At 43.8% G+C, this 25845-nt stretch overlaps 1 protein-coding gene across 2 annotated transcripts; it reads right to left on the reverse strand.

Annotated features, from left to right (window-relative positions):
* Window positions 1-577: 577 nt before the first annotated feature.
* Window positions 578-25843, reverse strand: SLC30A3 (solute carrier family 30 member 3). 2 transcript variants are annotated; one of them, XM_072634008.1, is made up of 11 exons: window positions 25706-25843; window positions 11348-11510; window positions 8524-8694; window positions 7909-8035; window positions 5158-5342; window positions 4545-4691; window positions 4196-4349; window positions 3577-3775; window positions 3220-3325; window positions 1845-1979; window positions 578-1416 (listed from the first exon to the last, which is right to left on the reverse strand). In XM_072634008.1, exons 4-11 carry the CDS (start codon window positions 8001-8003, stop codon window positions 1268-1270), a joined length of 1170 nt encoding a protein of 389 aa, XP_072490109.1. In that variant the 5' UTR covers window positions 8004-8035; window positions 8524-8694; window positions 11348-11510; window positions 25706-25843; the 3' UTR covers window positions 578-1267. The 2 variants fall into 2 exon arrangements, with proteins under 2 accessions (XP_072490109.1, XP_072490108.1); XM_072634007.1 differs by having other exon boundaries at window positions 8524-8763.
* Between the last annotated feature and the right edge of the window lie 2 nt (window positions 25844-25845).

Genomic DNA, 25845 nt, shown 5'->3' on the forward strand with positions numbered 1-25845 from the left:
CTAAGCCTAGGATCCTATAATAAAGAGTACTTCACCCCAGGACTCTACAGTCCTGTTCTCATGGGACTTCATCCTTCCTGATGCAGGGAAGGTTCCAACCTGGGAATTCTCAAGTCTCCCCAGTAAACTGCTCAGGACATGGGATTCAGGTTGCTCATGTTAAGTATCTTGCAGATCAAATAAATAGTCAGGACCCCATTAGGGTGCTGGATGTTTTTGACATGGATTATTAGATTTAAATGGGCAGGAACAAGAAACATGTTGGGAAGATGTAGGCTCCTAGAGGACAAGGGCTGTTTTCTTTTTGTCTTGAATCTCTAGCTTCCAGCACAGTGTCTGGAATGTAGTAGGAACTTGATAAATGCTAGTTGAATGACTGGCAGAACTATTGAACTCCAGTGTCCAATTCCACTGATTCTCTACCTCCTTCTTACCCCCACACACATAGAAGACCATGCCTGGTACTGTTTGATATTCCTTTATTGGCCCAAAGCTGCTGTGGTGTCACCCCTTGAACCCAGGGCAGAGTGAGAGCACAGCACCAATAGAGGAGCAGACAGAGCACAGAACAAACAGGCGGTGTAGGCTCACAGAGACCACAGCACTGCCACATGAACAGACACAACACAGCACCAATACACGGACAAGCCACAGGCTGGGACACAGAGTACAGACTGAGGGACCCATGGATGCCCAGAGAGCAGCATTGACAGAGGGCTACACACAGACAAGGGACGCTGCAGGCAGATGGATACCGAGGACCACAACCACACAAACAGGATAGTCAGCCAGTGTATCACAACAGATGAATGAGGTACACAAACATGAGGCTATGTGGAGTTCCCCAGAGGAACAGGGGAGGGAAGATCATGTTACTCCCCAGCATCCTTCTCCCCTCTTCATAGTGGCTGCACTTCAGCCCTAGACCTCCACCTTTGGATCTGGTCATACCCAGTAGGGTAGCCCCCTACTTTGGTCATGCCCACCAGGGCTACAAGGCTTGGGGGTAGGAGGGTGGGGCTCAGAGTTGAGGTTGTTGGGGAAGGGAGGGTTGTTGACCCATCCTTGGTTCATTCTGCCTAGGGCAGAGAAATCAGGTTTTCAGACTTGGACAAGCGGCTACCTTTCCCCCCTGAAAAGGGACCTCGCAAATGAAGAGTCCAGTGCTGAATCGCGGTCTGGCAGTCTGGTGACGAGATGGTGGTGGGAGGAGTAAAGGAGGTCCCTGGGCAGCAGGAAGAAAGAAAGGTGGGGGAACCTGAAATGCTCAGGCCTGTGGGGGTTCCTGGCAGTTTGGGCACTGAACCATGTCAGGCTGGTACTGCTCCACCTGGAGAGTTATGTTACAAAATCCAAAGCGGTTGTGGAGCAGAGAGGCAGCTTCTGCCCGGACAGCCTCAGGGTCTGCAGCAGCATCTGTGGAAGAATGATAAGAAGGCAGTATCGGAGTCCCAGGGGAGATTAGCATAGGGGCAAAAGAGAATGAGATGAAGACTAATGGGGCTTGACATTATGGGGAGGGGTCCTTGGGCATTTCATTAAAGTCAGTTTGAACTGAGATTTCTAATTCATTTTAATACTTGTGAAAGAGTGAAACCCTTTCCAGAAAACCTGCTTCCCCCCAACTGTTATTTTCCTGTTTCGACCATGACTGTGTATGTGTGTGTGTGTGTGTGTGTGTGTGTGTGTGTGTGTGTGTGTGTGTTTGGGGGGGTGATGGTATAGGGAACACAAAGGAAGAGATACTTTTGCACCCACTCTGTTTTTGCATTCTAGTATGGGGTTTAGGACAAAGAAGATATCCTAAAGGTGAGGGTATCTCCTGGGGCAGCCCTGACACTTACCAATGGCCAGGTGGGCAGAAACAGCATGGTAGGTGAGGGTCAGGGCCCATAGGTGCAGCTCGTGAATTGCCCTGACTCCTGGCACTGACAGTAGCAGGTCCCGAACCGGTTCATAGTAGATTCCATAGGGGGTACCTATAATGTGATACAATGATTCTGTACTTAAGATGATCTGGGTTAAAATCCTATTCTACTACTTGTATGACCCTGGGTAAGTCACTGAGATTCAGCTTTCTCGGTTCCAAAATGACTTGGGTTAGACTGATTGTTCTCCGAGGTCCTTTCAAGACCTGTGATCTGATTTCCACCCAGCTTGCCTTAGTTTATGCTCCCTTCCTTTACCTTTAGACAATACTCGAAGCCCTAATCAATCTCAATAGTAATCCTCCCAGAGGAAACTGCGTCCAAATGACCTTGTTAGGTAGTTGTTCCATTTTTTAATTCCTTCCTTCTACAGGAGGAAAGAGTTTGAGATAAGAGTCAGTGAGGCCACTCAGCTTCAGGGGAGAAGGAGAAAAGCACCCTGATATTGTGGCATTGCTGGGAAATCTGGGAATCAATGAGTTCATTTTGCAAAGCAAATATGGAATCAGATAGTAAGAGCTACAAAAGGGGTTCACAACCTTTCATTCAGTGATTCCATTGCTAGGACAATGCTTTATATTATTATTATGATTATTTTTGTTTTTTAATTATTAATTTATTTGTTTTCAGTTTTCAACAATCACTTCCATATATTTTAAATTTTCTCCCTTTCCCTCTCCCTCCTTCCCAAGTCAGCAATGCAATCTTATATGAGTTCTACACATACATTCTTATTAGGCATATTTTCACATTAGGAGCACAACACTTTTAAGATGTTATTGTCCAGAGAGGGGGAAAAATATCTATTTGCACAAAGACTACATTCTAAGCAGTACCATTCATAATAGCCACAAACCGAAACCATCCTATATTCATCATCTGGAAAATGGATCAACAGATGTGGAATATGGATGTAATGGAACACACTTCTTTATTACACTGCAAGTAGGAAATATAGGAAGATTTCCCTTGGACATAGAAAACAGAATGGACCACTTTGTTACTATTAATAAAGCTAATGGTTTTATGGAAAGTAAGTAGGGAAGCAGCTAAGTGGCATTGTGGATAGAACACTAATTCTGGAGTCAGGACGAACTGAGTTCAAATCTGGCTTCAGACATTTACCCTGATTGCTTAAAAAAACACACAGAAAGAAAAAGAAAGTAGGTAGTGTTTGTATATTTAATATTGGTGGCTGCTGATAATAGAGGGTTTTTTAGCGGGGAGAGGAGGTGTTGCTTGTTTCCGAAACAGCCTGTACTGAGTAGGTTGAGTAGGGTTTGTAGTTTACCTTCCATGAGGATCCGAAGAACATCCCGGAGGGTGGGGGCAGTGGAACCCAGGGCACAAATGGAGAACAGGAAGGTGCTGATGGGGTCAGCTGCTTTATACTGGGGCTAGAGAGAAAGATGCCATTAAGTAGGTTGTGGATGGTAAGAGAACTGGAACCTTTGAAGTAGGGGGCCCCTGGATGTGGCTAGCTGGACCAGACTCAGGAGGCCACACCGACCGTGACCCTGAAGGAAGAGCAAGAAATGTCTGAGAGCAAGATCGAGGGTTCCGGTTCTTAGGGAGTTGTGGCAGGCTGTAGAGCCTAGGGTTAGGGGCGGGGCTACAAAGAGGGGCCAGGGATTCCCCTTGGCCATACCTTGAAGTAAATGAGGATGGATGCAGCCAGAACCCCGAGGCTTTGAAGTAAGTCCCCCAGAACATGCACAAAGGCTGCCCGCACGCTGGTGTTGTAGAAATTCAGAGGGCCCCTTTGCCCCTCCTCCAGTGGAGCATACTCGGTTCCCTTGGACCCATGGCTATGTCCGGGAGAGGCCTGGTGCAGCACAAAAGCCATTCTGGGGAGGGGGGAAGCCACAAGATACTGGACCTGGGGCACCAGTCACCTGCTCCACCTCATGCCCTGTTCTCTCATCTACTCTCACTCCCCAGAGGCCCCTTCTCTGCATCTTTGCTCCCTAGCCCTACTGCATCCAGGCTCAGACCCCAAAGGGAGGGGGAAGAAGGGAGGGGTAGAAAAGGAAGGCCGAGGAAACCCTCAAGTCTCCAGAGTGAGGAGCTCCGGTTTTTCCAGCCTCCTCTCCAAGCAGACTGTCTCCTCTCTGGGGCCACTGGGAAGTATGTGTGTTTTCATTTGATCTTTCTCCCTGTCTATGAATGAGTGAGTCAAACCTGTCTCCCATCTCTGAGCTCTGCCTTGCCAGGCTCCCTTTTAGATACAAAGCATTCCAGGTGCCCCTAGGGCAGTACATACGTACAAAAGATTGGCACAGACGGCAATGCCTGCGGTGATTAACATGGCATCTCCCTCAATGTGGTAGTCACTGTTCAGGAGACGCACAAAGGCCAGATAGAGCAAGACAGCAGTGACAATCCAGAGGGACAGCACAGAGGCTAAAGCTCCTAAGGTTTCTGTGAGGGGGGAGCAAGATATTAGGGGATCACATGGAGACCAGGTCCTCTGTGAGAAGGGAAAAGATAAGGAGGGAATCAGGGGGACAACATGGAGGCCAAAGACTGGAGGGGAAAGGATAACTAGGTCTGGTGGGTCACTCCAGGGGTCCCGGGATTGGGGAGAGGACACGAAGATCACAGAGAAGGCCTTACCTGAGCGGTGCCAGCCAAAGGTCATGGTTCGGGTGGCTGGGCGAGTGGAGAGCCAGAGGGAAAAGAGACTGCCTGCCATGCTTCCCACATCTGCCAGCAGGTGGACGGCATCGGTCATGATGGCAAGGCTGTGGGCTAAATACCCACCTGCAATACGCCAAGACTGGTGCTAGCTCCTTGATACCATCCATCCCCTGTTTCCTTCAAGCATCAGTTCAAATGCCACTCTCAGCAGAAAGCTTTTTGTGGACCCTCCCCTCACAAGCGGACAGTGACTTTTTCCTACTTTCTATGTGTCTTGAATATACCTGTATATGTATACATATGTTTTTGTATGCACACATGCTGTCTGTTCTTGGGGTTAGCACAGTACATAGTAAATTCATAAATGCATGCCTGTTGACTGATAATGGCCTCATTGCTCTTCCCCTCCCAAGTCCCCAAGTGCTCACAACACCCACTTTTCATTTATCAGTCATCCATTCTTAACCTCTTCCTTCCAATGTCCTTGGCCCTTTCCCAGGAAGCCAAGATTGGAAAGAGATAGCTGCTGAGAGTTTCCCAGAGAAGAGGACACTTGGGCAGGGGGTAGGGTGGGAGGTGCTTGACATACCCACAATTTCCCCTGCCATGAAGAGGAAACAGACTGCACAGGCGGCAGAGAGTTGCTTCTGGGCCTGCAACTGCTCAGGGCTAAGACCAGACCGAGGGACACAGTCTATGTGGCAGTGACGGAACCTAGGTTGCTCCAGAGCATCTTGTTCTTCTGGGGGGGACTTTGAAGACTCTGTGAAGAGACTGATGCCAGGGAAACCCTAAGCCAAGCAGCCTACATCAGGCAAACTCCCCCCCACCCCCTCCGCACCACTCCCAGACTTTGGGGCTAAGGACACCGCTCAACTTTGGTTGTCTCGGAGTGTCCAGTCCACATTGGAAAATTCTCTCAAACAATAGGGCTGAGGACATAATTCATCAATAACTATCACTAGTAGTCCAGCCCCAGACAACTTAATACCCACCTCCAACACCCACCAGGGGATTTGGATGCTGTTCTCTCCCACACCTCAGCTTTTAGCACCAATCCTGATCCTAAATTCAGTCTATCACTCCAACGCCTGTATCTCATAGCCTTTCCATTCCTCACTCCCACCAGGACCTAAGAATCAGTCCTTAAACTTCCCAGTCCCTTTTGGTAGTAGGGTTCTTTGCTTTTGACAAAAGGTTAAAGGATGGCCCGTTTAAGAGAGGAATGGCATCCTTTCTTAAAGTGAAGCCCAAAGAACCTGTGACAGTTAAGGAAGAAAATGGAGGAAAAGGTTTCACGGAAGGATGGGATGGGGTGAAAAGCTCAGAGGTGAAGGAGGCAAATTTCATATCCAGATGTTTGAGGTTTAGATGAATTTTCCAGCTCAATTCTTGTTCTAAAGAGAGTGCTACATGGACTGTGCTCCAAAAGGGTCTCCCATAGATTCGGAAACCCACTTGGTAACTGCACCAAATGAGGACAGTTATGTACAGGCTGCATTCAAGTGCATTCTCTGTAGAAGCACACACTCAGATATAAGGCCATTCAACACACACACACACACACACACACACACACACACATACACACACACACATCGAGAATCTATCTTCCTAGGAAGGTAACAGGCCTCTCTTGTTCTATCAGATATGAGAAGTGGGTTTGTGTTCATTTTTCAGAAGCAAGATCAGAATCGTTCAATTCTGCTCTGGAGAGGGAAGGACACTTTTCCAGGCCTCTCTCAACCCCCTTCCCTAGAAAGAGAAATCTAAGGGGAAGGATGTAAGAGGGACAATTTGGGCATGGAAGAGAGTGGAAAGCAGAGTCAAAGGAATCCTTCCCAGAACTTCACGGACCAGAGACCCTAAATCTATCTCTATATTCACTCTTTTGTGAGTCTTTTCCTTTCCTCTCAGCCCCTCATATAGGTTGGTCCTATTCCACCCTCCCAGGCCTTTCTACACAAAATTCTTAGTCTATAAGGAGAAAAGAGTGAAGAATATAGGAAAGACAAAGAAAAAGGGACAAATGAGGAGGGAGATACAGAAAGATTGGAACCAGAAAGATATCCAGAAAGATAGAAACTAAGGAGAAAATCCAGAGAAAGACAGACGGCCGAGGACCGCAAGCAGCAGACATAAGTAGATAGACAAGGCACGCACGCACAGTCTGGCCAGGGTGCAGAGGGAAGGAAGGCAAGATTGAGGGGGTGGGTGAGAAGGGTGTAGCAGGATGGGCTGGGGAGGGGGGTTGTATTAAATAGGAAAGCCAACCGAGGCTGTGGGGGCGGTTCTCCCGCCCCCAACCCCTCTGTCCCTGGCGGCTTCGCGGCTCATTTCACACCTCGCCGCCCCCGGAACCACGTCTGTGCTGAGCCGGGAATACCCCCCACCGCCCAAACCGCACCTGCTCTTTTCCTCCCCCTTTCCTTGCTTTCCCCGACACTAGCTTTGATCCTTATCCCCCACCCCCCTTCCAGGAGAAGACCCACCTCCCCTGACGCCGACCTCAGAGCTAGTCCTCCTCACAGACTGTCAGGTGCCAAGGCCTGAATCCCCACTGCCCCTCTGAACGCAGCTGGAATGATGCCCCCCTCCTTCGCCTCACAACAGAGAAGAAACAGGACGGGGGATCCAGGGGAATAGGACAAGGAAGAAGAGACTGGGGAGCTGAGGATGTTGGAATTGGGAGCCTCGGGATCTGGAGCACCCAGAATGGTTCGGAAGGAGTGCCGCCTGCCAGAAATGTGCCCCTCTTTCTTCAGTGGACAAATTTGCGAGCAACTGACATCCCAATCCTGCTGGCCTAATGCGGTCTGCTTCTCCTCAGTCACTGAGTACTCAGGAGGTCAGCTCTGGGTGGGGAGCCGTGATGGGAGGAATGGGGATGATGGGCTAATGATTGGGGGGAATGAGTAAATGGGGGGATAATGCGGACAGAGGGGAGGGCAACCTGCAAGAGCAGAGTCTGAGGCTGTCCCTGCGGCAGCTGCAACCCGGTGGCCGAGAAAAAGAAGAGAGCAATAAGGAAATGGGGGCCGGTGATGGGGCACTGGGATACAGGAGTTGAGGGGACAGAGGCACAGGAGAGCAGAGGAAGCCCAAGGAACTCAAGGGGACAGACAAGGAAACAGAGGAAGTCCTTCTAGGGATAAACTGAGGGAGGGTGACAGCCATGGGACAGGCGAGCTGAAGAATCGGAAGGTCTAGGTACAGAAGGTGGGACTATAGACAGTAGAGACTCTGAGGGGAGTGGGACAGGAAAAGAGAAAAGGAGACAACGAATGCTGGATGGAGAGTCAGGGGACCAGAGTATAAAAGGGAGGAATTGAGCTCTGACCTCTTGAGACGGAGGCTACCGGCGCAGCTGGGAGGTCGGGGGTTCACCAAGCGAGTTGTTTCTGAGTCTCCCGCGGCTGTTGGATGAGGCTCCATCCTAGGTCCACACGGACCGTCAGTCAGGGTCCCTTGGAGATAAGAGGCCGTTCCTTCACCGAGCTGGAGGAGACTTGAGGACCGCTCAGTTGGGATCAGGATACTGAACCCCGAGAGGGGCTCCTTAGGGCAGTGGGGACAGCAGAGATTGTGAGAACTGCGGCGGCTACTGTGGCGACTGGCATCCGGGCTGCAGCGCCCCCAGCCAACAGAGCCCCGCCCCACCCCGCATCTTGGGGACTCTGCCTCTCCCTACTAGGGCCCCTCCCCTCAGCACTAACCCCGCCCCCAGCTTCAGATCCCACTTCCCCCTACACACTACGAGGCCCCTCCCCCAGTTCTCTACCTGGAGACCTTGGCCTTAGAACAAGAGCGGTCTCAATGGTACTGGTACTAAGTGAATCCCCCAGGCTCCAGAAACGTGAGCTCGGGAACCCCCAACCTTCTGAAGTCTTTAACCCTTATCAACCAGAAGGTCCTGGGAGGCAAGGACTGATATCACACTATTCTAGAGCCTTACCTAAACCCCCGACTGAAGGCCATTGCAGGGAGAGGATTAATTAACCAGAGGTTTGCACGGTACTAGGCGCACTAGAATCTCTAGAGGCAGTGTAGGGCGATGGAAACCGTTCTGGACAAGTCCTGATCTCGATACTTCGCGCCCCGTGGGTAAGTTACCGAGTCTCCGTTTCTTCATTTTGGCAAATGAGAATAATGCTCTTACTACCTCCCCCACAGAGGTTGAAAGCACTTTGTAAACCTGAAAGCATTATTAGAAATATGAGCCTTTGTTATTATGACTCTAGGTAGAGAAAATTGTGGTGGATGGGAAGGAGAGGGGAGAAGACAAAGCGAGAGCCTCAGATGTAAGTCAAACAGGGAGACCTTTCTTTAGTCAGGGGCAGAGTGGGGCAAGTGGAGCCTGAGGGCCGAGTGGAATGGAGGGGTTGTTGGGAGCCAAGTTTTAGATGCGTCTTTATGAGTATCCTAAAGAAGGCTAAGAGGGGCTGGGCGTATAGGGGAGATCGAGGGAGAAGTGAGTTCTAGGGAGCAGAGGAGAACTGAGAGAGCAGGCTATGGGCTGCGCTAGGCGAGAGGAAACAATAAAGCTGTCGAGTTAACAACATTTAGGTAGTTGGGCCCACAGGGTCTGGAAGATACATTAAATATTAATGCAGGTTGTGGACCTCTGATTTCACCGGTGTAGGAAACTCCAGACGATTACACTCTACCAGTGCAAATAGGCACCTCTAGCCAACTCAGAGCTGGCTAGAGTCCTAAGACATTAAGTGATTTGTCCAGGGGTCACACAATTTAGTAGTGATCGGAGGCAGAACTCTTCCTAGGTCTTCGGGATTACAAGACTGGCTCTGTACTCACTGTGACAAAGCTGCCTTCACCTTTATCATTTATAATAGTGATCGGCGTTATCTTAGGTAACTGGGTATATAGTCATGGCTTAATCGATGTTTCTTGATTGATTGTATGATTGTGGGTAAGTCTGTTAACCCTTCAGTGCCTCCACTTCTACACTAAAAAATTTTTTTTTATTGATCTGTTGTTTTTACATCACCTACAGTGATAGGCAATAGTCAATAAACATTCATTAAGTGCCTTCTAAGTGCCAGACACTGTTCCAAGGGCTAGAGTTACAAATGTGAAAAAGAAAGACAGTCACCTGACCTCAAGCAGCTTACAATCTAAGAGGGAAGACAACATACAAAACAAAGCAAGGGGGAGTTCATACCTGGTGTAGGGGTCCACAATTATTTTAATTTTTTTATTCTGAACTTATCACATAGCAAAAAAAATTAACATGCACAAGTGTGTGTGTGTGTGTGTGTGTGTGTGTGTGTGTGTACACTTATATAGTGGAACAGAAAAGGAAAGCTATGTGTGCATCTCTTTGGTACAGCATGCTTTTCTTTTAAAATATATAATAAATTCATGTAACTTTTAAAGCTGTTCCTATCGTCTTTGATTCTTTTTGACCTATTCTCTCCTGTGAATTTTTAAAAAGTGCCTCAATGGCCCTCTTTTCTTTCCTTTTTTTAGGGCTTCCTTGTTCCACTTAGAAAAGAAAAAAAAGGTTTTTTTGTGATGTTATTATCTAACTTGTTCTCCTAGTTCTGATCACTTCACTCTGACTCAGTTCAAACAAGTCTTCCCCAGTTTCTCTGAAACTATTCCTTTTCTCATTTTTTTAATGGGGACAATACTATTCCATTACATTCAGATGTCATAATTTGTTCTGCCATTCCTCAAATGATGGACACTCTCCAGTTTCTGATTGTTTTCTATATAATTAAGAGTTACGATAAATATTTTTATGCTTTTTCTTTTTCTCTTTGGGATTTGGGTCTAATAATATTATTGATATCAAAACGTAGATACAATTTAGGAATTTTGGGGGCATAGTTTGAAACTGCTTTCCAGAATGGCTAGATTGCAATTTACAGCTCGAAGAATAGAAAATTAATATGCCTGTTTTTCCTAGCCTCTCCAGCAACTGTCATTTTCCATTTTTGTCATCTTTGCCAGTCTGATCAGGGTGTCACCAACATTTCCCAATGTAGCCCTCCCCTCTCTGCATCTTCATAAATTACAGACAGGTTGTTGGTCTGCACTGGAGACAGTTTCAACCCTCTCTCTCTGTCTGTCTCTGTCTCTCTCTCTCTGTCTGCTGTCTGTCTGTCTGTCTCTCACACACACCCCTTTCAGTACAGTACAACCAGATTTCTGAAATAATGATACTTTATTTTTTGCATAATTCTTTCCTGTTTATAAAGCATTTCACATCCTATCTCCCAAATGACTGTCACAATCATTCTGTGAAGCTAGAAAGAGAGGGAACCCGAGAATCAGAAAGATTAAGTGACTAGGTTAGTGGAATCATACAACTAGTTTAACACAGAATTAACACAGTTTCTGTCCCCAAGGGTTTTACTATGTAGCTGAAGACTAGAACATAATTCCTATATACATACGAAGCCTTAGAAAATCAAGAAAGTGAGGACCACGGTGCACATCATTCTGTAAGGGCTAAAAGCAGATGCCAGATAATCAAATGATTAGAATTAAGAGAGGAAAATGTAGAGGATGAGTTGAAGAGCTAGAGGACTGGGATAGAACTGTGAAGGGCAGCAAGACATTTAGAACCTAAAAGGATGGCATGTGTCCAGACTTGGAAGTTGGAAATGGACAAGGAATTTTATGGTGGACGTTAAATTGGAAGATGGGAGTAAATTAAAAGAAATAAAAGTGTCATTTCCCCAACTCCTCCCTCATCTCATCCTCCACTTCCCATGATCTTCCACGTTGCCCTTTGCTTATGTGGCTCCCACCTTGTCTTCTACTCCTCTCCATATTTCAAGGTCGATTCAAATCTCCTTCCTGAGGCCAGAGGCACCTTGGTGCTTTGGAAAAACCTGGGATCTGGCATCAAGGGAGCTGGCTTCCTATTTGCCACCTGACCTTAGGGAAGTTACTTCCCCTCAGTTCCTCCATCTATAAAAAAGGGAAAAACAATGTTTAGGTAAGTACTACCGTTGTCTCAAATTGTTTTGAGGACCAAATAAGATTAATCAATCAACATTCACTTATTAACTTCAGCCACTGGAAACAAAAAGGTGAAAAATTGATGTCTCTGGCCTCAAAGAACTTATATTATACGGGGCTGAGGAGATATGTAATATATATGTATACACATATACATACATATACGTATATATACATATATATTAATTGAGGGCAAAAGCATTAGAATCTGGGGAGGTCAAGAAAGTCTACAAGAGGATGTATGTAAAACATGCGGTAGCCTATAAAATGTTATATGAATGTCAGCTCTTGTTAATAGTATTTCCTGACCCATCCCACAGTACTACTATCTTTTCCTACTCTCCTCCTCCTGGGGATCCTTACCATATATAAAGTCTCTTTCCTCTCCTCCTTTGGGACATCTGTAATTTTGAAGGTTTAAGGGGTGCTTTCCATTGAAGCAGATACCAATTTTTTCATAACAGGTAAATTTTAGAGAATTGAGTCTCAGAGAAGTTACATGACTTGTTCAAGGTCACACCACTAGTGTCAGAGGAAGGATCAAAACCAGCTCTTCCTGACACTGTCTTTGTTTCACCCCCTCCACACTGTCTTATCATTCACTGGTCTAGGTGTTAGTCATTTGCTTGTCTATGTATTCCTATGAACTTGCTAAACTTGAGAGAGCAAGGGACTATGTACCCAACCCAGTGCCAAAAATGGGAACAGGCTAAAGGTTCCATCTTTTGTTCCAAGGGAAATAATGAAAGGGAAGCACAGAATCAAGTGATGATAATGATGATGATAAATGTTGTCTATTTGGTGCCAACAGTCCAGCTCCTGGGGACCTATAATGTGTGCAAGGTTAAAATTCTGAGATGATGTGTTCAGTCCACTCAGGCTATGTATAGGGATGTGTAAGTTTGTTGATTCTTTAATACCTATGTATTGTTAATTTGTTTAAGTTAAGTTTTTTAGTACTTAGCTATTGATATTAGCTGACAACTTGTACAGGATTTGAGGTTAATAAACACATGATATGCCTTAATCTTCATAAGCTGGAGAGGTAGTATTACCATTTTACAGATAAGTAAACTGAGACTCAGGTGAGATCTAGGAAGTAACTTCCTTGAGGTCACACAGTTTAGTGACAGTTAGGATTAGATCTTAGGTAGGCAGATCCAGTGACTGCCACTTGCCTTCTGAAACATTAACAGTCAGGGTTTGACTTGCTAGAGTAGCAGGTTCAGATTATGATTGAAAATGGACAAAAGTTTACATCTGGAAAAGACTAAAATCATCCACTTATCTTACAGGTGAAGAAGCAAAGACCGATAGAGGGCAAGGAGCTTACTGAGATCAGTAGCTCATTAGTTCTGCAGTCAGAGCCAGAATCTAGCTCTTCTCCCAAACCCCGCACTACTTCCAGATGAGTCTATGACATTAGAATGCTACAAGACAAAGGCTCTTGAAATGAAGAGCCTTTTGTCCTACGTGGTGATAAAGGAAAAGAGGGGAGGGGAGTTATGAAATCAAGAAAACTGTGAAGAAATTTGTCTCCATAGGATCAAAGAATCTTAGAGCTGGAAGTCCCTCTACTTTGCTCCAATCGTCTTATTTTACAGATGAGGACACAGATTCAGAGAGGAGAGATGTTGCCCAAGGTCACACATGGGGTAACAGCAGAATTCCAATGTTATGCTGTGTCTCCTAATCCAGTGAGTTCCATGTGTGTTTATATAAGTATGTATATATGCATAATGTATACACATAACTATATATGATATGCGCACATACATAAACATATACACGTGTGTATATACACATATAAGTATGTATGTTTGGCTGACTTTCGCCATTAGGCCGGCATGCCTCTTCCTTTCTGAACACTAGACACCAGTGATGATGAATGACTTTCAGTGTCTGAGTAGGCAGCCTCACCACAGCAGCAAGCGGGCTAGGACAAAGTGCACTGCCTGCTTCACAGTGGGTGTTGTGACGAATTAGCTTTGTAAACTACTGAGCGCCACAGGCACGTGAACTATTGTTGAGATGAATGGAAATTGTACTGGAGGGACTCACAAAGGTCCCGGGGAATGAGTGTAGCCTTGGATATCTGGGAGAGGGACTCCGGGATCACTTCTCTAGCTCCCCACGAGCCTGCCATCTGACTTCTGTGGGTGCTGGGTAGGTCACAGGCTCTGGGGTAGCCTTTCCCACGTTCTCATTCCGCTGCCAAGAGTGGAGGAGGTGTAGATTCACACCTGAAATACAACTAGGAAGCTTGGCAAATAGTGTAAGGGAAAGGGTAGAGTAACATGCTACAGCTTCCTCGCTTTTGCTAAGTCTGCCGACTCGCTTTTCCCCAACTAGGATTTGTGACCGCTCCGCCCCGCGCCGCCACCCCCCCCCCCCCCAATCTCGGTTCAGGGTTTACCCAACGAGTCCCGTGGTGCTGGATATGAACTGGATATTTCTTTTCTTCCCTCCTGGTCTCCCCTGCTTCTCACAAGCTGTCTCTGGAATGTTTAGGCTTGGCCCCTGCTGACACTTGTCTGTCATCCAGCATCTTTATATAATCTTCCTTAAATGCGGTAATCTGAGTAGGCAGACCAGCTTAACAATTCATGCAATAACAATAACTTGTGGTCACATAGAGTTTTAAGGACTATAAAGGATTTCCCTCACCAGAGCTGGAATCGTAAACTTGTGTCGGACTCTGGAGAGCCTGGAGCTTGGATTCCATAATGTAGTCCCTTTAGGGACTTTAGGGAGCTAGGTGGCTCGGTGAATAAAGCGACGGGTTTAGAGACAGGAAGAGGGGCTGAGTTCAAATCCGATCACAGACACTAGCTGTGTGACACTGAGCAGATCACTTAATGCTGGTTTCCTCATCTATGAAATAAGCTGGAGAAGGAAATGGTAAACCACTCCAGTATCATTTAGTCGGACACTACTGAACAGCAACATTCCATAGAGAAGACTAAAATGGAGTTTGAACAGGCAAATGATTTGATGAGATTAGTGTCTTAAGAAGATTAATTAATCGGGCAGCCACTATCTGTTATGAATAAGAGAAAGAAGACTGGTGTGGGAACGAGGAAATGGGCAAAAGCAAAAAACAAACAAAGGAAGAATGAACAGACTTGACTTCTGAGAATTGGTGTGAAAAGAAAATCATGTGTTCTCTTCCTGTTTTGTCGAGGACAGAATGATATAATTTATAGGAGAGCACTTTGTCATCTATAAACCATTATGAGCAAATGAAAAAATGTCATTTATGATTTGAGGTGCAAAAATGATAAAAGTTGTTTTGAGTCTGAGTTTGAAGAAATTCCAGTACCATCCACAAACAGGGAAATTAGGAAGGATAGTCAATTTGGAAAAGAAGCTGAGGAAGAGAGGGCAAGGTTAGACTATGGACATTTATTAGAAGTGTTAGAAACACAGAATGTGGGAGTTGGAAGGAATGTTCAAGGTCAACTTAGTCCAATACTCTCATTCTACAGATGGAGTGGAGACAGGAAGAAGTAGAAGCAAAATAACTTGCCCAAGGTAGTGACAAGAGGTATGACCAACACTCTGGTCTCAGTGCTTTTCATTGAGCACCCAGCCCAGTGCTTTTCCTGCTATGGAATAATGCTTCTTACTTGGTTGACACATTTTAATTTTTTTTTAAAGGAAAGACCTCACATTTCTCCTTCAAAATCAAAATTATTTAAATATGTTAATACATATTTGTTTTCTTAACATCAGCATAAAGTGTATACTTGGAGCCATAGTAGTAGATGAGATCTTGAAGGCGAGTAAATTGAAAAAGAGAAGAAATGACATCTGAAGATTGAACCTTAGGGAATTCCGTCCTTTAGGAGGTGGAACAAAAAGCTGAAAATACTGAAGAATGAAGGTTAACATATGCTCAAGTACTCATAGCCAGCACTCTTTTATGGTAAGCAAAGAATTGGAAACAAAGTGGGCGCTCATCAATTGGCAAAAAGCTGGGGAAAAGCCCATGTCATTTGAATGTAATGGAATGTTATTGTTCAGGGAGAATGAAGAATAAGAGGAATTCAGAGAAATATGGAAGAATTGTATGAATCAATAATGCAGCCTGAAATAACCATAGCTAAGAGAATATCATGCATTACAATTTATGACTATGCAAAAGATCATTAAAAAGGAAACAAATGCTGAGTATCTGGGAAAGCAGTGAAAGTCACTGATAGACTAGATAGATATAGAAGATAATGAAACAGACTGCCTTAGGCCAGGGAGGCTGAGAACCACTAGGACAAAAAGTATATACATTGTCTGATTCAGTCACTGGATCAGACAGATGTTTCTACTTAATTTTTTTAGAGAAAAAGAATTAGGGAAAGATATGGAAAAGGTGTTGTCAGAGAGGTGGGAGGAGAATTGGGAGAGCAGTGTCACAGAATTCAAGAAAGGAGGAATCACATTGGTACGGCCAGATGGGAAGGGACTAGAGGTCCACAAAGATTCCTCCCCCACCAACACACCCCAAGAAGACCCTGCAAGTGACCTATAAGTAAGCACTAGTTAAAAGGACTTTGACCATTCCCTTAACTTGCCTGAAAAATTTCAATTAATTATGTTGTATTAACTGGAATTCTACCAATTAAAACATCATTTGGGTTGAGAAATGACTTTTTCTTTAAAAAAAATGTTGGATTGATGCTGTTTATTTATTTATTTACTTTTGCGCAGTCACTTTCCAATAACTCCATGCTAGAACTCTCCCAGAAAGAAAAACAGTTCAGTGAAATCTACTACATCTGACAACAAATGTAATATTCTGTTTCTGTAGTCCATCACCTAAATACCAAGAGGGGAGGAGGGCAGTGTGAACAAGTGTCTTTTCTCAAAATTCAACTAACAGTATTCTCCTAAGAGGTAGGGGGAGTATGGGTTGGATGACATGACTTCCCTTCCAACTCTTAAGATCTGATGAGTGTAAAGGAGAAAGGGTCATTCATATCTTAGTGAGATTGGATGTAATTTGATCCCTTTACACTCCTAATATTAGGTCAGATAAATCCTACATTGGGGAATACTTCAGATGTAGCAGAGGTGAAAGGAGAAATGCAAAAGATAGTTTTGATGCATGAGATAGTGAGGGGAGAGGACAGGTCTTGGGGAAGGTACTACAATAGGGATTGTAAGCAAACCAGAGGAGAACCTGGGATGAAGGAGAATGGGGCTGTCAGGAGGCTGGAAGAAGGAACCTGAAAAGGTATGAAGGCCTTCTTGGAGGGTCAGCCCTGATCCTTCCCTTCTTCCCCAGCTAGCAGGTAAGACACCACTCCTCCCTTCAGAAAACCAGACCCATAAGACAGAAGCTCCATAGTCCATTGTCATGTCCTAGATAGTTCAAAGGTGGCAGGTAGGGGAGAAAAAGGGTGTTATGAGCTGCTTCCTTAAGAATTTAAGTTTTTCTCTCACAGAGAATCCGGGGCTTCCAAGGGATTGGACAAGGCAAACAGAAACTGTGCACAGAGAAATTTTTGGTCAGAGGCATGCCCAGAACCTGGGTAGGCGGATAGGGAGCTGATGAAGAGAGTGACATCATCTCAGTCCACTCTTTGGGGAAGGGAAAATGTATGAGTCACTAGTCTGGTCTTTATCCAGGTCTGTTTTCCAGGAATGGATTTTTCCAGGCAAAGCATACATTGCTTTACATATAGCCAAGGACTTAATAAACATTTGGTGAATGCGTGAATGAGTGAATATCCATTGTGGCATCTGCAAGCATCATGTTTCCAGTTCTATGAGTCACATAGTCCTTATAGGTGCCTGGGGCTACCTTTGAAAAAGGATTCAAGCTTGCTGGCCAAGGCTAATACCAAGTTTAAAGATGCCTCGTAGCATGGTGTGTGAAAAGAGCTCTTCTGGATTTTTTCTGGACAGTCTTCTCTGTACATGAGAGACTTGGGTCAGAAGATCTGAAAGGTCCCTCTAAGTCTGTGATCTAAAAGACCTGCACTGTGACAGACTACAGCTGAAGGTCCTCAAAGTAGACAATTAAGGGAGAAGAGCAAAGCAAGTAATAACCCCATAGTCCATAGCCTCCTGGTAGAGTCTATTCACATTTGCCTCCTCTCTCCTGTTAACATATGTGTGTAGGTGCCCAGGCCTGAGATTCTCGGGTTTCTAGGCTGATTATCTAGTCCACCACCCACTCGATTAAAGCCTTGTGTGTAAAATTAGGATTATCTCTTCTCTGTTCTCCTGGGGAGACCAAATGTCTCTGAAAGTAGAAAATATATTTTTAAAAATTCAGGTTTGGAAGCATGAGACAAACAGGTTTTAGTTCAGTAATAACTATATTTTTCAAAGCTGGGTCCTTACGTGATAGAGCAGGTATGATAGCTTTTATAGAGGAGGAAACATACAGCTTAAGTGACTTGCTCAGGATCAATCAAAAAGCATTAATTAAGCACTTACTGTGTGTCAGAAACCGTGCTAAGCGATGCATAGAAATCAGGCTAGGAAGTGGCAGAAATGACACTGGACTCTATCTCTCCTTATTCCCTAGTCCAGTATTCTGAAAGAAGCTTCCAGGCTTCTGAAGGAGGAGAGGAAAGAGGGGACACAGAATGGGTTTTTCAAGGTTAATGTGGTGGACCTCCCTCTGTGTGTGTGTGTGTGTGTGTGTGTGTGTGTGTGTGTGTGTGTCTAGAGTCAGGTCTGGAGCTTAATTTTACCCAACTCCTTGGACAAAATTTCTATGATCATTTCAGTCCAAAGAATAATTTATCCTCAAACAACAGCTATACCACTTAAAGCAGAAACTTATATTATAATACTTCCCACCATGATTTCTACACTTCAGTCAATGTAATCCAATAAGTATTTGCTAAGCAACTATTGTACTGGGAACGTACTCTTGTCAAACTAAAATATTACATGCAATGCAATCCAAAGAGGATTTATTAATTGCAATGTGCAAGGCATTGTGCTAGTAAGGCCAGCAGAAACAAACAAAAAAAACAAATCCAAACAACAAAAAACAGCCACTGACCTTAAGCAAGGGCATGTACTCAGAACGTGCCTTTTTCTTTCTCTTTGCCTTTGCTTATTCTGTTTCCTGTTCCCAAAACGTCCTCCCTCAACCTTTCACCTGTGGAATTTCCACTTATCTTTTAAAGTCCAAGTCATACGTTGACCTTTTCCTGAAGTTTTCCCAGATCTTCTCCCACTCAATCCATTTACTGTGAAACAATAAATTTTCTCCTAGAACCTTTGTTACATTCTTTAACACAAAACCAACCAACAAACAAAAAGGCATTGTGCTAGGGGGCAGAGGGATGAAGATCAAAGTTAAACCAATTCCTGCTCTCCAGGAACTTGCTTTCTCTAGGCGGGATGCAACATGCACATAGATAAATATATACAAAAAAGAAGTTCACAGATGGAAACTCAGAGGTCTTCAGGTTGTTTTCTCTCATTTTACAGAGCAGGAAATTGAGACCTGGGGAGATTAAGTGACTACAAGTTTATACAGGTAAGCAAGTGTCCGAGAAAGGACTTGAACCCAGATGCTCTGACTCCAGGGTGAAAACTCTGTTGGATGAGGGAAGGCATGGATAGTGAACACATACAGGAACTATATGAACACAATGACAAAACATTCTTTACCCAAATAAAGACAGATCTAAATAATTGGAGAAATATGAATTGTTCATGGGTAGGCTGAGTCAATATAACAAAATCCTACCTAAATTAATTTTTAGTGCCTAAGTTAATTATTAAAATTTAGTGCCTACATTTAATTATTTAGTGCCGTACCAATCCAACCACCCAAAGAATTACTTTATAGAGCTAGAAAAAAATAACAGTTCACCTGGAGGAAAAAAGGTCAAGAAAGTCAAGGGAATCTATGAAAAAAAAAAGTTAAGGAAGGGGGCCTAAGCAATAGTAGGTCTCTAACTATACTACAAAGCTATAATCATCAAAACAATTTGGTATGAATAAGAAATGGGCTAACAGATTAGTTAAGTAATATACAGAAATGAGCACAGTAATCTGGAGTTGGATAAACCCAAAGATCCCAACTACTGAGACAAGAATTCACTATTTGGAACCCCAATAAGGAGCAGTCAGACAGGCAAGGCAGGAAGGGATTCAAGAGAGCAGTCACAGAAGCCAAGGGAGGAAGGAGTCTCAGCAGTGTCAAATGCAGCAGAAAGGTTAGGAGGCTAATAGATTTTGCAGTTGAGTGAACAAGAAAAGCATTTATTGATCATTTATGTGTGAGGCGATGTGCTAAGCTCTGGGGATACAAAAAGAGGCAAAAAGACAGTTTCTGTCCCCATGGAGTTCATTATCTAACAATGACAGTGAGTTCTTTGAGGGCAGAGATCATCTTGTTTTGTTTTGTTTGCATCCCCAACACTTGGCAAAGTGCCCTATACGTAGTAAGTGATTAACATATGTTTATAGACTGACTCTGACTGAAGTCAAGAAGACCTGAATTCAAATCCAGGGGCCTTTGCAAGTTGCTTAACCTCGATTTACCTTGGCTTCCTCATCTGTGAAAAGGGGGTAATGCTAGCACCTACCTTCCAGGGCTATAATAATAATAATATAATAATATTAATCTATTACTAAGATAATAATCGTAGCACAGTGCTTGGCACAAGTAAGAGCTATATGAGTATTAACTACTATTATTGAGTATTACTGTGCATTGCAGTCGTGGAGAACCAGATCTTATCGAAACTATCTTTCCCACCTTCAAGGACTTCTGTCTGGGCTAGAGAAATGTTTGTTGAATTGAGGGATAAAGACCTAAGAAGAACCACAAACTGGGGTTAATTGGTTAATTATCATTTCAAAGGACAGTGATAAGGGGAAATAACAAAGAAGCTAGTAGCTGGGGATGGGGGAAGCTGCGTAAGAAAAGGAGTTTGCACAATTTCCAATTCACTGACCCTGCAGGCCTTTCACTTTCCTCACCCCTTCTCACCTTTCTCCCCTTTCCCCCTCACTCTCAGTGGTTGTATGGCAGTAGAATGCTGGTTCCTGGGTTTCACCCATGTCTTTCTTTTCTTTTTAGGATAGCCTCTTATTGTCTCCACTGGGCCTAACCCTGGCACTAGAACTTTTTGTCCACTGGGGTTCTAGCTTTCAAGGGGATTGGTTCAGGAATGGGTGTGAATAATAAACAGAAAGTGTTCATGGAGGCATTTTGGGTCGCATGACCAGAACTCTGTGGGCAGAGGGTTACTGGGCCTTTTTTTGCACTTGCCACAGAAATAAATCAAGTTGGTTCCTACTAGTTCTACTGTCTCTTACTATATATAATTTTAAAAGAGAGAGGTTGTTTAGCAAAGTTAAAAACACCCCAAAATGTCAAATTTTTCACCCTGCAGTGACTATTAATAGATTATCAAGCCTTTATTAAGCACCTAATATACACCAGACACAATACTAAGCAGTGGGGACACAAAGACAAAACAAAACAAAAAAGTCCCTGATCTCAAAGAGCTTACATTTTAATGAGGGGCATGGAGAGAGAGAGAACATGCACATATATAAACATCTACAAAATATATAGAGCAGTTAGATGACGCAATGGATAGAGCACTGGGCCTGAGCGACCTGGGGCAGGTCACTTAACCCTCTTTGCCTCAGTTTTCCCATCAGTAAAATGAGCTGGAGAAGGAAATGGAAAACCACTCTAGTATCCTCGACAAGAAAACACCAAACAGGGTCACGAAGAGTCTTGACACAACTGAACAACAAATAAAATATATAAAAAGGAGTACAAGTAGTACTAGGGAAAAGAGCATTAGCAACTGAGGGATCAGGAAAAATTCTTGTAGATGGCGGTACTTTAGCTGAGGAAACCAATAGTGGAGGTGAGGAACGACGGTTTCCCAGGAAAGTGAGACAATTGGTGCAACAAAGAGAAGGAGAGATGGATGGAATGAAAGAGTAGGTTAGTGTGGTTGGATCATGGAGGGGAGGATTAGGTAGAAAGACTGGAAGAGGTTTATAAAATTAGTTTAGTATCTCCAGCACTTAGCACAGCATCTCTTACGTAGTAGATGATTAATAAATGTTTATTGACTGACTAGGTGATGCAGAGATCAGCTTTCAATACCAAACAGACTAGTTTATCCTCGATTCTAAAAGTAATGCCATCCCCCCCCCCCCCAGCCCCCGACTGAGGCCAGTCCAATGTTTTAGGCACTTTAGCAGCTAAGTGGAGGATGACTTGGAGTAGGGGGTGGGCATGGGAGAGACTTGAGGAAAGGAGAGCAATTAGGAGTCTGTTGCAATCATCCAGTTAAGAGGCGATGAGGGACTAAACCCAGGTGGTGGTCTTGTGAATGAAAAGGAGAGATATGAGAGATATGAAAAGAAAAAGACAAGATTTAGCAATGGATTAGATATGTGAGCTAAGTAATGGATGACACCAAGTTTGTAAACCTGGATGACGGGGATAATCTATGTAAAGGGCTTTGGAAATACAGCAGGTGTTGCAGTGGATAGAGTGTTGGACCTGGAGTTGAGAAGACCTGAATTCAAATCTGACCTCAGATACTTACTAATTGTATGACCATGGGCAAGTTGCTTAACTTTAGCCTGTCTCAGTTTCCTTGTCTGTAAAATGGAGATAATGTTAGCACATACTTCCTAGGGTTGTTGTGAGGATCAAATGAGATAATATTTATTTCAAATCTTAAAACATTATATAAATGCCAGATAACTCAAATGGGCAGCTAGGTGGTGCCATAGCGCACATCAGGAAGACTTACCTTTGTGAGTTCAAATCTGGTCTTAGACACTTCCTAGCTGTGTGACTCGACAAGTCACTTAACCCTGTTTGCCTCAGTTTCCTCATCTCTAAACTTAGCTGGAGAAGGAAATGACAAACTCCCCTAGTATCTTTGTCAAGAAAACCCCAAATGGGGTCATGGAAATTTGGATGTGACCAAATAACAACAAAAATTACCTAAATCAGTGATGGTGATGATAATGCTATTTATACACTCTGAGACCTCATGTACTCTACATGTCTGCATTGGCAGGTAGGTAGGCTAATGATAATAAAGATGTAGATAGGGAGAGGACAGTGGGGGTCATCTAGTCTGACTCATTTATTTTCCAAGTAAGGAAAATGAGACCCACAAATGTTAAGTGACTTGCCTAAGGTCAAACAGGTAGCACTGGGATCATGAGTGTTAGCCATATCATTATAGAGGTAGCATGGTGCAATGGAAAGAACACCTTTGGAATCAGAGTACCTGGGTTCAAATCCTAACCCTTTTACTTACTGCCTTTGTGACCTTGGACAAAACACTTGATCTCTTTGGTCTCAGTTTTTAAATTTGTGAAATAAGGGCACTGGACTTGATGAAATCTAAACTTAGGGCAGAATTAAGTTGGCTTATTTATGGTTGCAGAATCAATATGTTTCAAAGGAAGACTTGAGCCTAGGTCTTTCTGACTTCTCTTTGAGCTGTCTATCCCTTTTGCCACTCATTTATTTGGGCATAATATAAAAAAATCATATTGTGAAGTAGCATGACACAGAGATGTTTTTGGATGCAGAGAGGTTGTTGTTCATTCGTTCTCAGTTGTGTCCGAGGCTTTGAGACCCCATTTGAGGTTTTCTTGGCAGAGATGCTGGAGTAGTTTGACATTTCCTTCTCCAGCTCATTTTACAGATGAGGAAACTGAGGCAAGCCGGATTAAGTGACTTGCTTAGGGTTACACAGCTAGTGTCTGAGGCCAGATTTGAATAAAGAAGACTTCAGGCCTAGCACTCCATATACTTCACCACCTGGCTACAGAATGACTAGGGCTCAGATCCCACTGATGGTACATAATGGTGTGTGACATTGGGCAAGTATACCAATGAAATTATTTAAGTCATTAAGGTAATTTCAGTCCCCATCCCAATGAAATGAAAGCAGAAAAGAAATAGGATCTTAGATGTGGAAATTATCTTAGAGCTCAATAAATACATTTAAAATTATTTGTTGTTATTAAATAATTTTACATGCACTAATTTAAAAATCAATGACTCATTTTGTAATTAGTCTCCTCCCCTACTCATCTTTCCTCCTCATAGCCATTCTTTCTTTTTAAGTTTTATTTATATTTTTATGTTTTTACATCACAGTTATTTCAGGACTCCCACCCTCATTAAACCCTCCCTTGTGAAAAAAGAAAGAAACAAGTTAAGCAAAAATACTCCATAAACGAGTTACATTTTTAAATCTCCCAAACACCCATTAAGAGTCTGGTCACGTAAATAACTTTCTGCCCTAGTAGTCCTCCACCTTTCTGCCATCTGATAGTACTATTACCTTTGATCCATTCTGCATGCTGAAGTCAGGTGAGTCTTCTTATATAACACTACCTACACAGAAACATTCAGTGTCTCCCAACTGCCTATAACAGTGAACTGGAAACAGCTAGTAGATCACAATATTTACCAAGCCTTTACCATTGCCACATGCCTTATCTGATGTTCCCAGTCTTTGAAGCAGGGAGGGGATGGATGGAGGCTAAGAAAGCTGGTGGCAGTGCCTCACTCCTTTGTTGCTCTCCTCATCATCACTGTTAGCATTCCCTGTTCCTAACTTCAATGATCATAGGGCTTTGGGGAAACAAGGACCCCTTCTTCTTGAAAAGGTTGGGGGCTCTGGCTTAACAGGATAGAGGTGAAGCACCTTTGCTCCTATCATTTCAACCTCATCACTCTCTACTCTTCTTCATCAGTGAGCCTTCCCTCCACCATATCTAGATGGACTCCTACTTCTCTTTCAGGCTTTCCCTTACCACTCCAGGTTACAGTGGTACCCCTCTCCAGTTAACTACTAAGGCAATCTTATTGTCCACATCACTTGCTTGGCTTGATGCCTTAAACTATTAGGTTATTGTGTGTATTGTTGTTATTTGATATGTCCTGATTCATTAGTCAGCCATTCAATCATTCAGCAATTATTCATTGAATATTTACCGGGTGCAAGGCACTTTACTGGGTACAGAGAAGAGTAAGGTGAGATCTCTGATCTCAGGAAGCTATGCTATAATGGACGATATCATTAGAACTGTAACTAAGGCAGGGCAATTAGGACTTTCCCAGGACAAGGATATGGGTGCTTCTTTGGGAAAGAGAAGACGCATTTTTCCCCACAGTAATCTGATATCCCAAAGCCCTGATTTTCATTGTCCTCTATCAGTCCAGTATTTTTAAGCACTGTATGTCTCTGCTCCCTTACCTTGAGGTATGACCTTGATCAGCCATCCCTAGAGTCCTATTACCAAAGCACATCTTTCCTGTGGAAAGAGGAGATGGTGTCACCATCTCTCCTCATGCCCCCAGTGGTGTGACCTGGGCTTTCTAAGGTACTGATTGTGCCTTCTCCTTTTATTGCAAGGGGACTGCCAACCAAGTCTCTCTGCTTCTCCTCCCAAACACACAACAGCAGCAACAATCTATTTTTTACCTTAGGGGGAATAATCCCTACTTAAAGTTCTGGGTATGATTCATAGATTTATTTTTTTTTAATCTGGAAAGAATCTTAGAAGCCATCTAGTCCAATTCCTTTATTTTACAAAGAGTCGTTAATTTTTCCCTTAAGTAACTTGCTCAATGTCACATCAAAAAGCCAGAATTTGAACCCAGATCCATCCCTATTTTCATAGCCTCTCAATATCTCATCTTTGCACCTTATAGGAGTAGGCAATTCATGTTACAGAATGATTGATCTGAATTAAGGGGAGAGAGACATAAGTATGTAAGACCAAAGAATGCCAAGGTAAATGAGGCTGAACCCTCTTAGCAATAGCTGATGATACAGTTACAAGGTTTGCAAAGAGCTTTAGCAACATTAGCTCAATTGGTCCTCAAAGTAACACTGTGAGATAGTTGCTACTATTAGTTCCACTTTTAAGAATGAAGAAACAAGATCAGAGAATTCAAGGGACTTGCCCAGGGTCACACAGTGAGTTTCTATCCACCCCCATTGCTTCTCTCTCACATATACATATATATGTATATACACATACGCACACACACATATAGATACACACATGCAAATATACGTATATATCATATATGTATATACATGTGTGCCTGTATATAATCCAGTCTAGCAATAATTATTTTATTAAGCACCTACGTGTCAGTCACTGGATACAAAGGCACAAAACAAAACACGAATGGTCCCTGGCCTCAAGGAGTTTCCATTCTGCTGACTGGCTCCCTTGGCTTCCTTCCTCCACCTAGCACAAAGGGGAAACTCCGAGGCCGCACCACGCC

This window comes from Notamacropus eugenii, chromosome 1, assembly GCF_028372415.1.
Source record: "Notamacropus eugenii isolate mMacEug1 chromosome 1, mMacEug1.pri_v2, whole genome shotgun sequence".
Taxonomy (NCBI): domain Eukaryota; kingdom Metazoa; phylum Chordata; class Mammalia; order Diprotodontia; family Macropodidae; genus Notamacropus; species Notamacropus eugenii.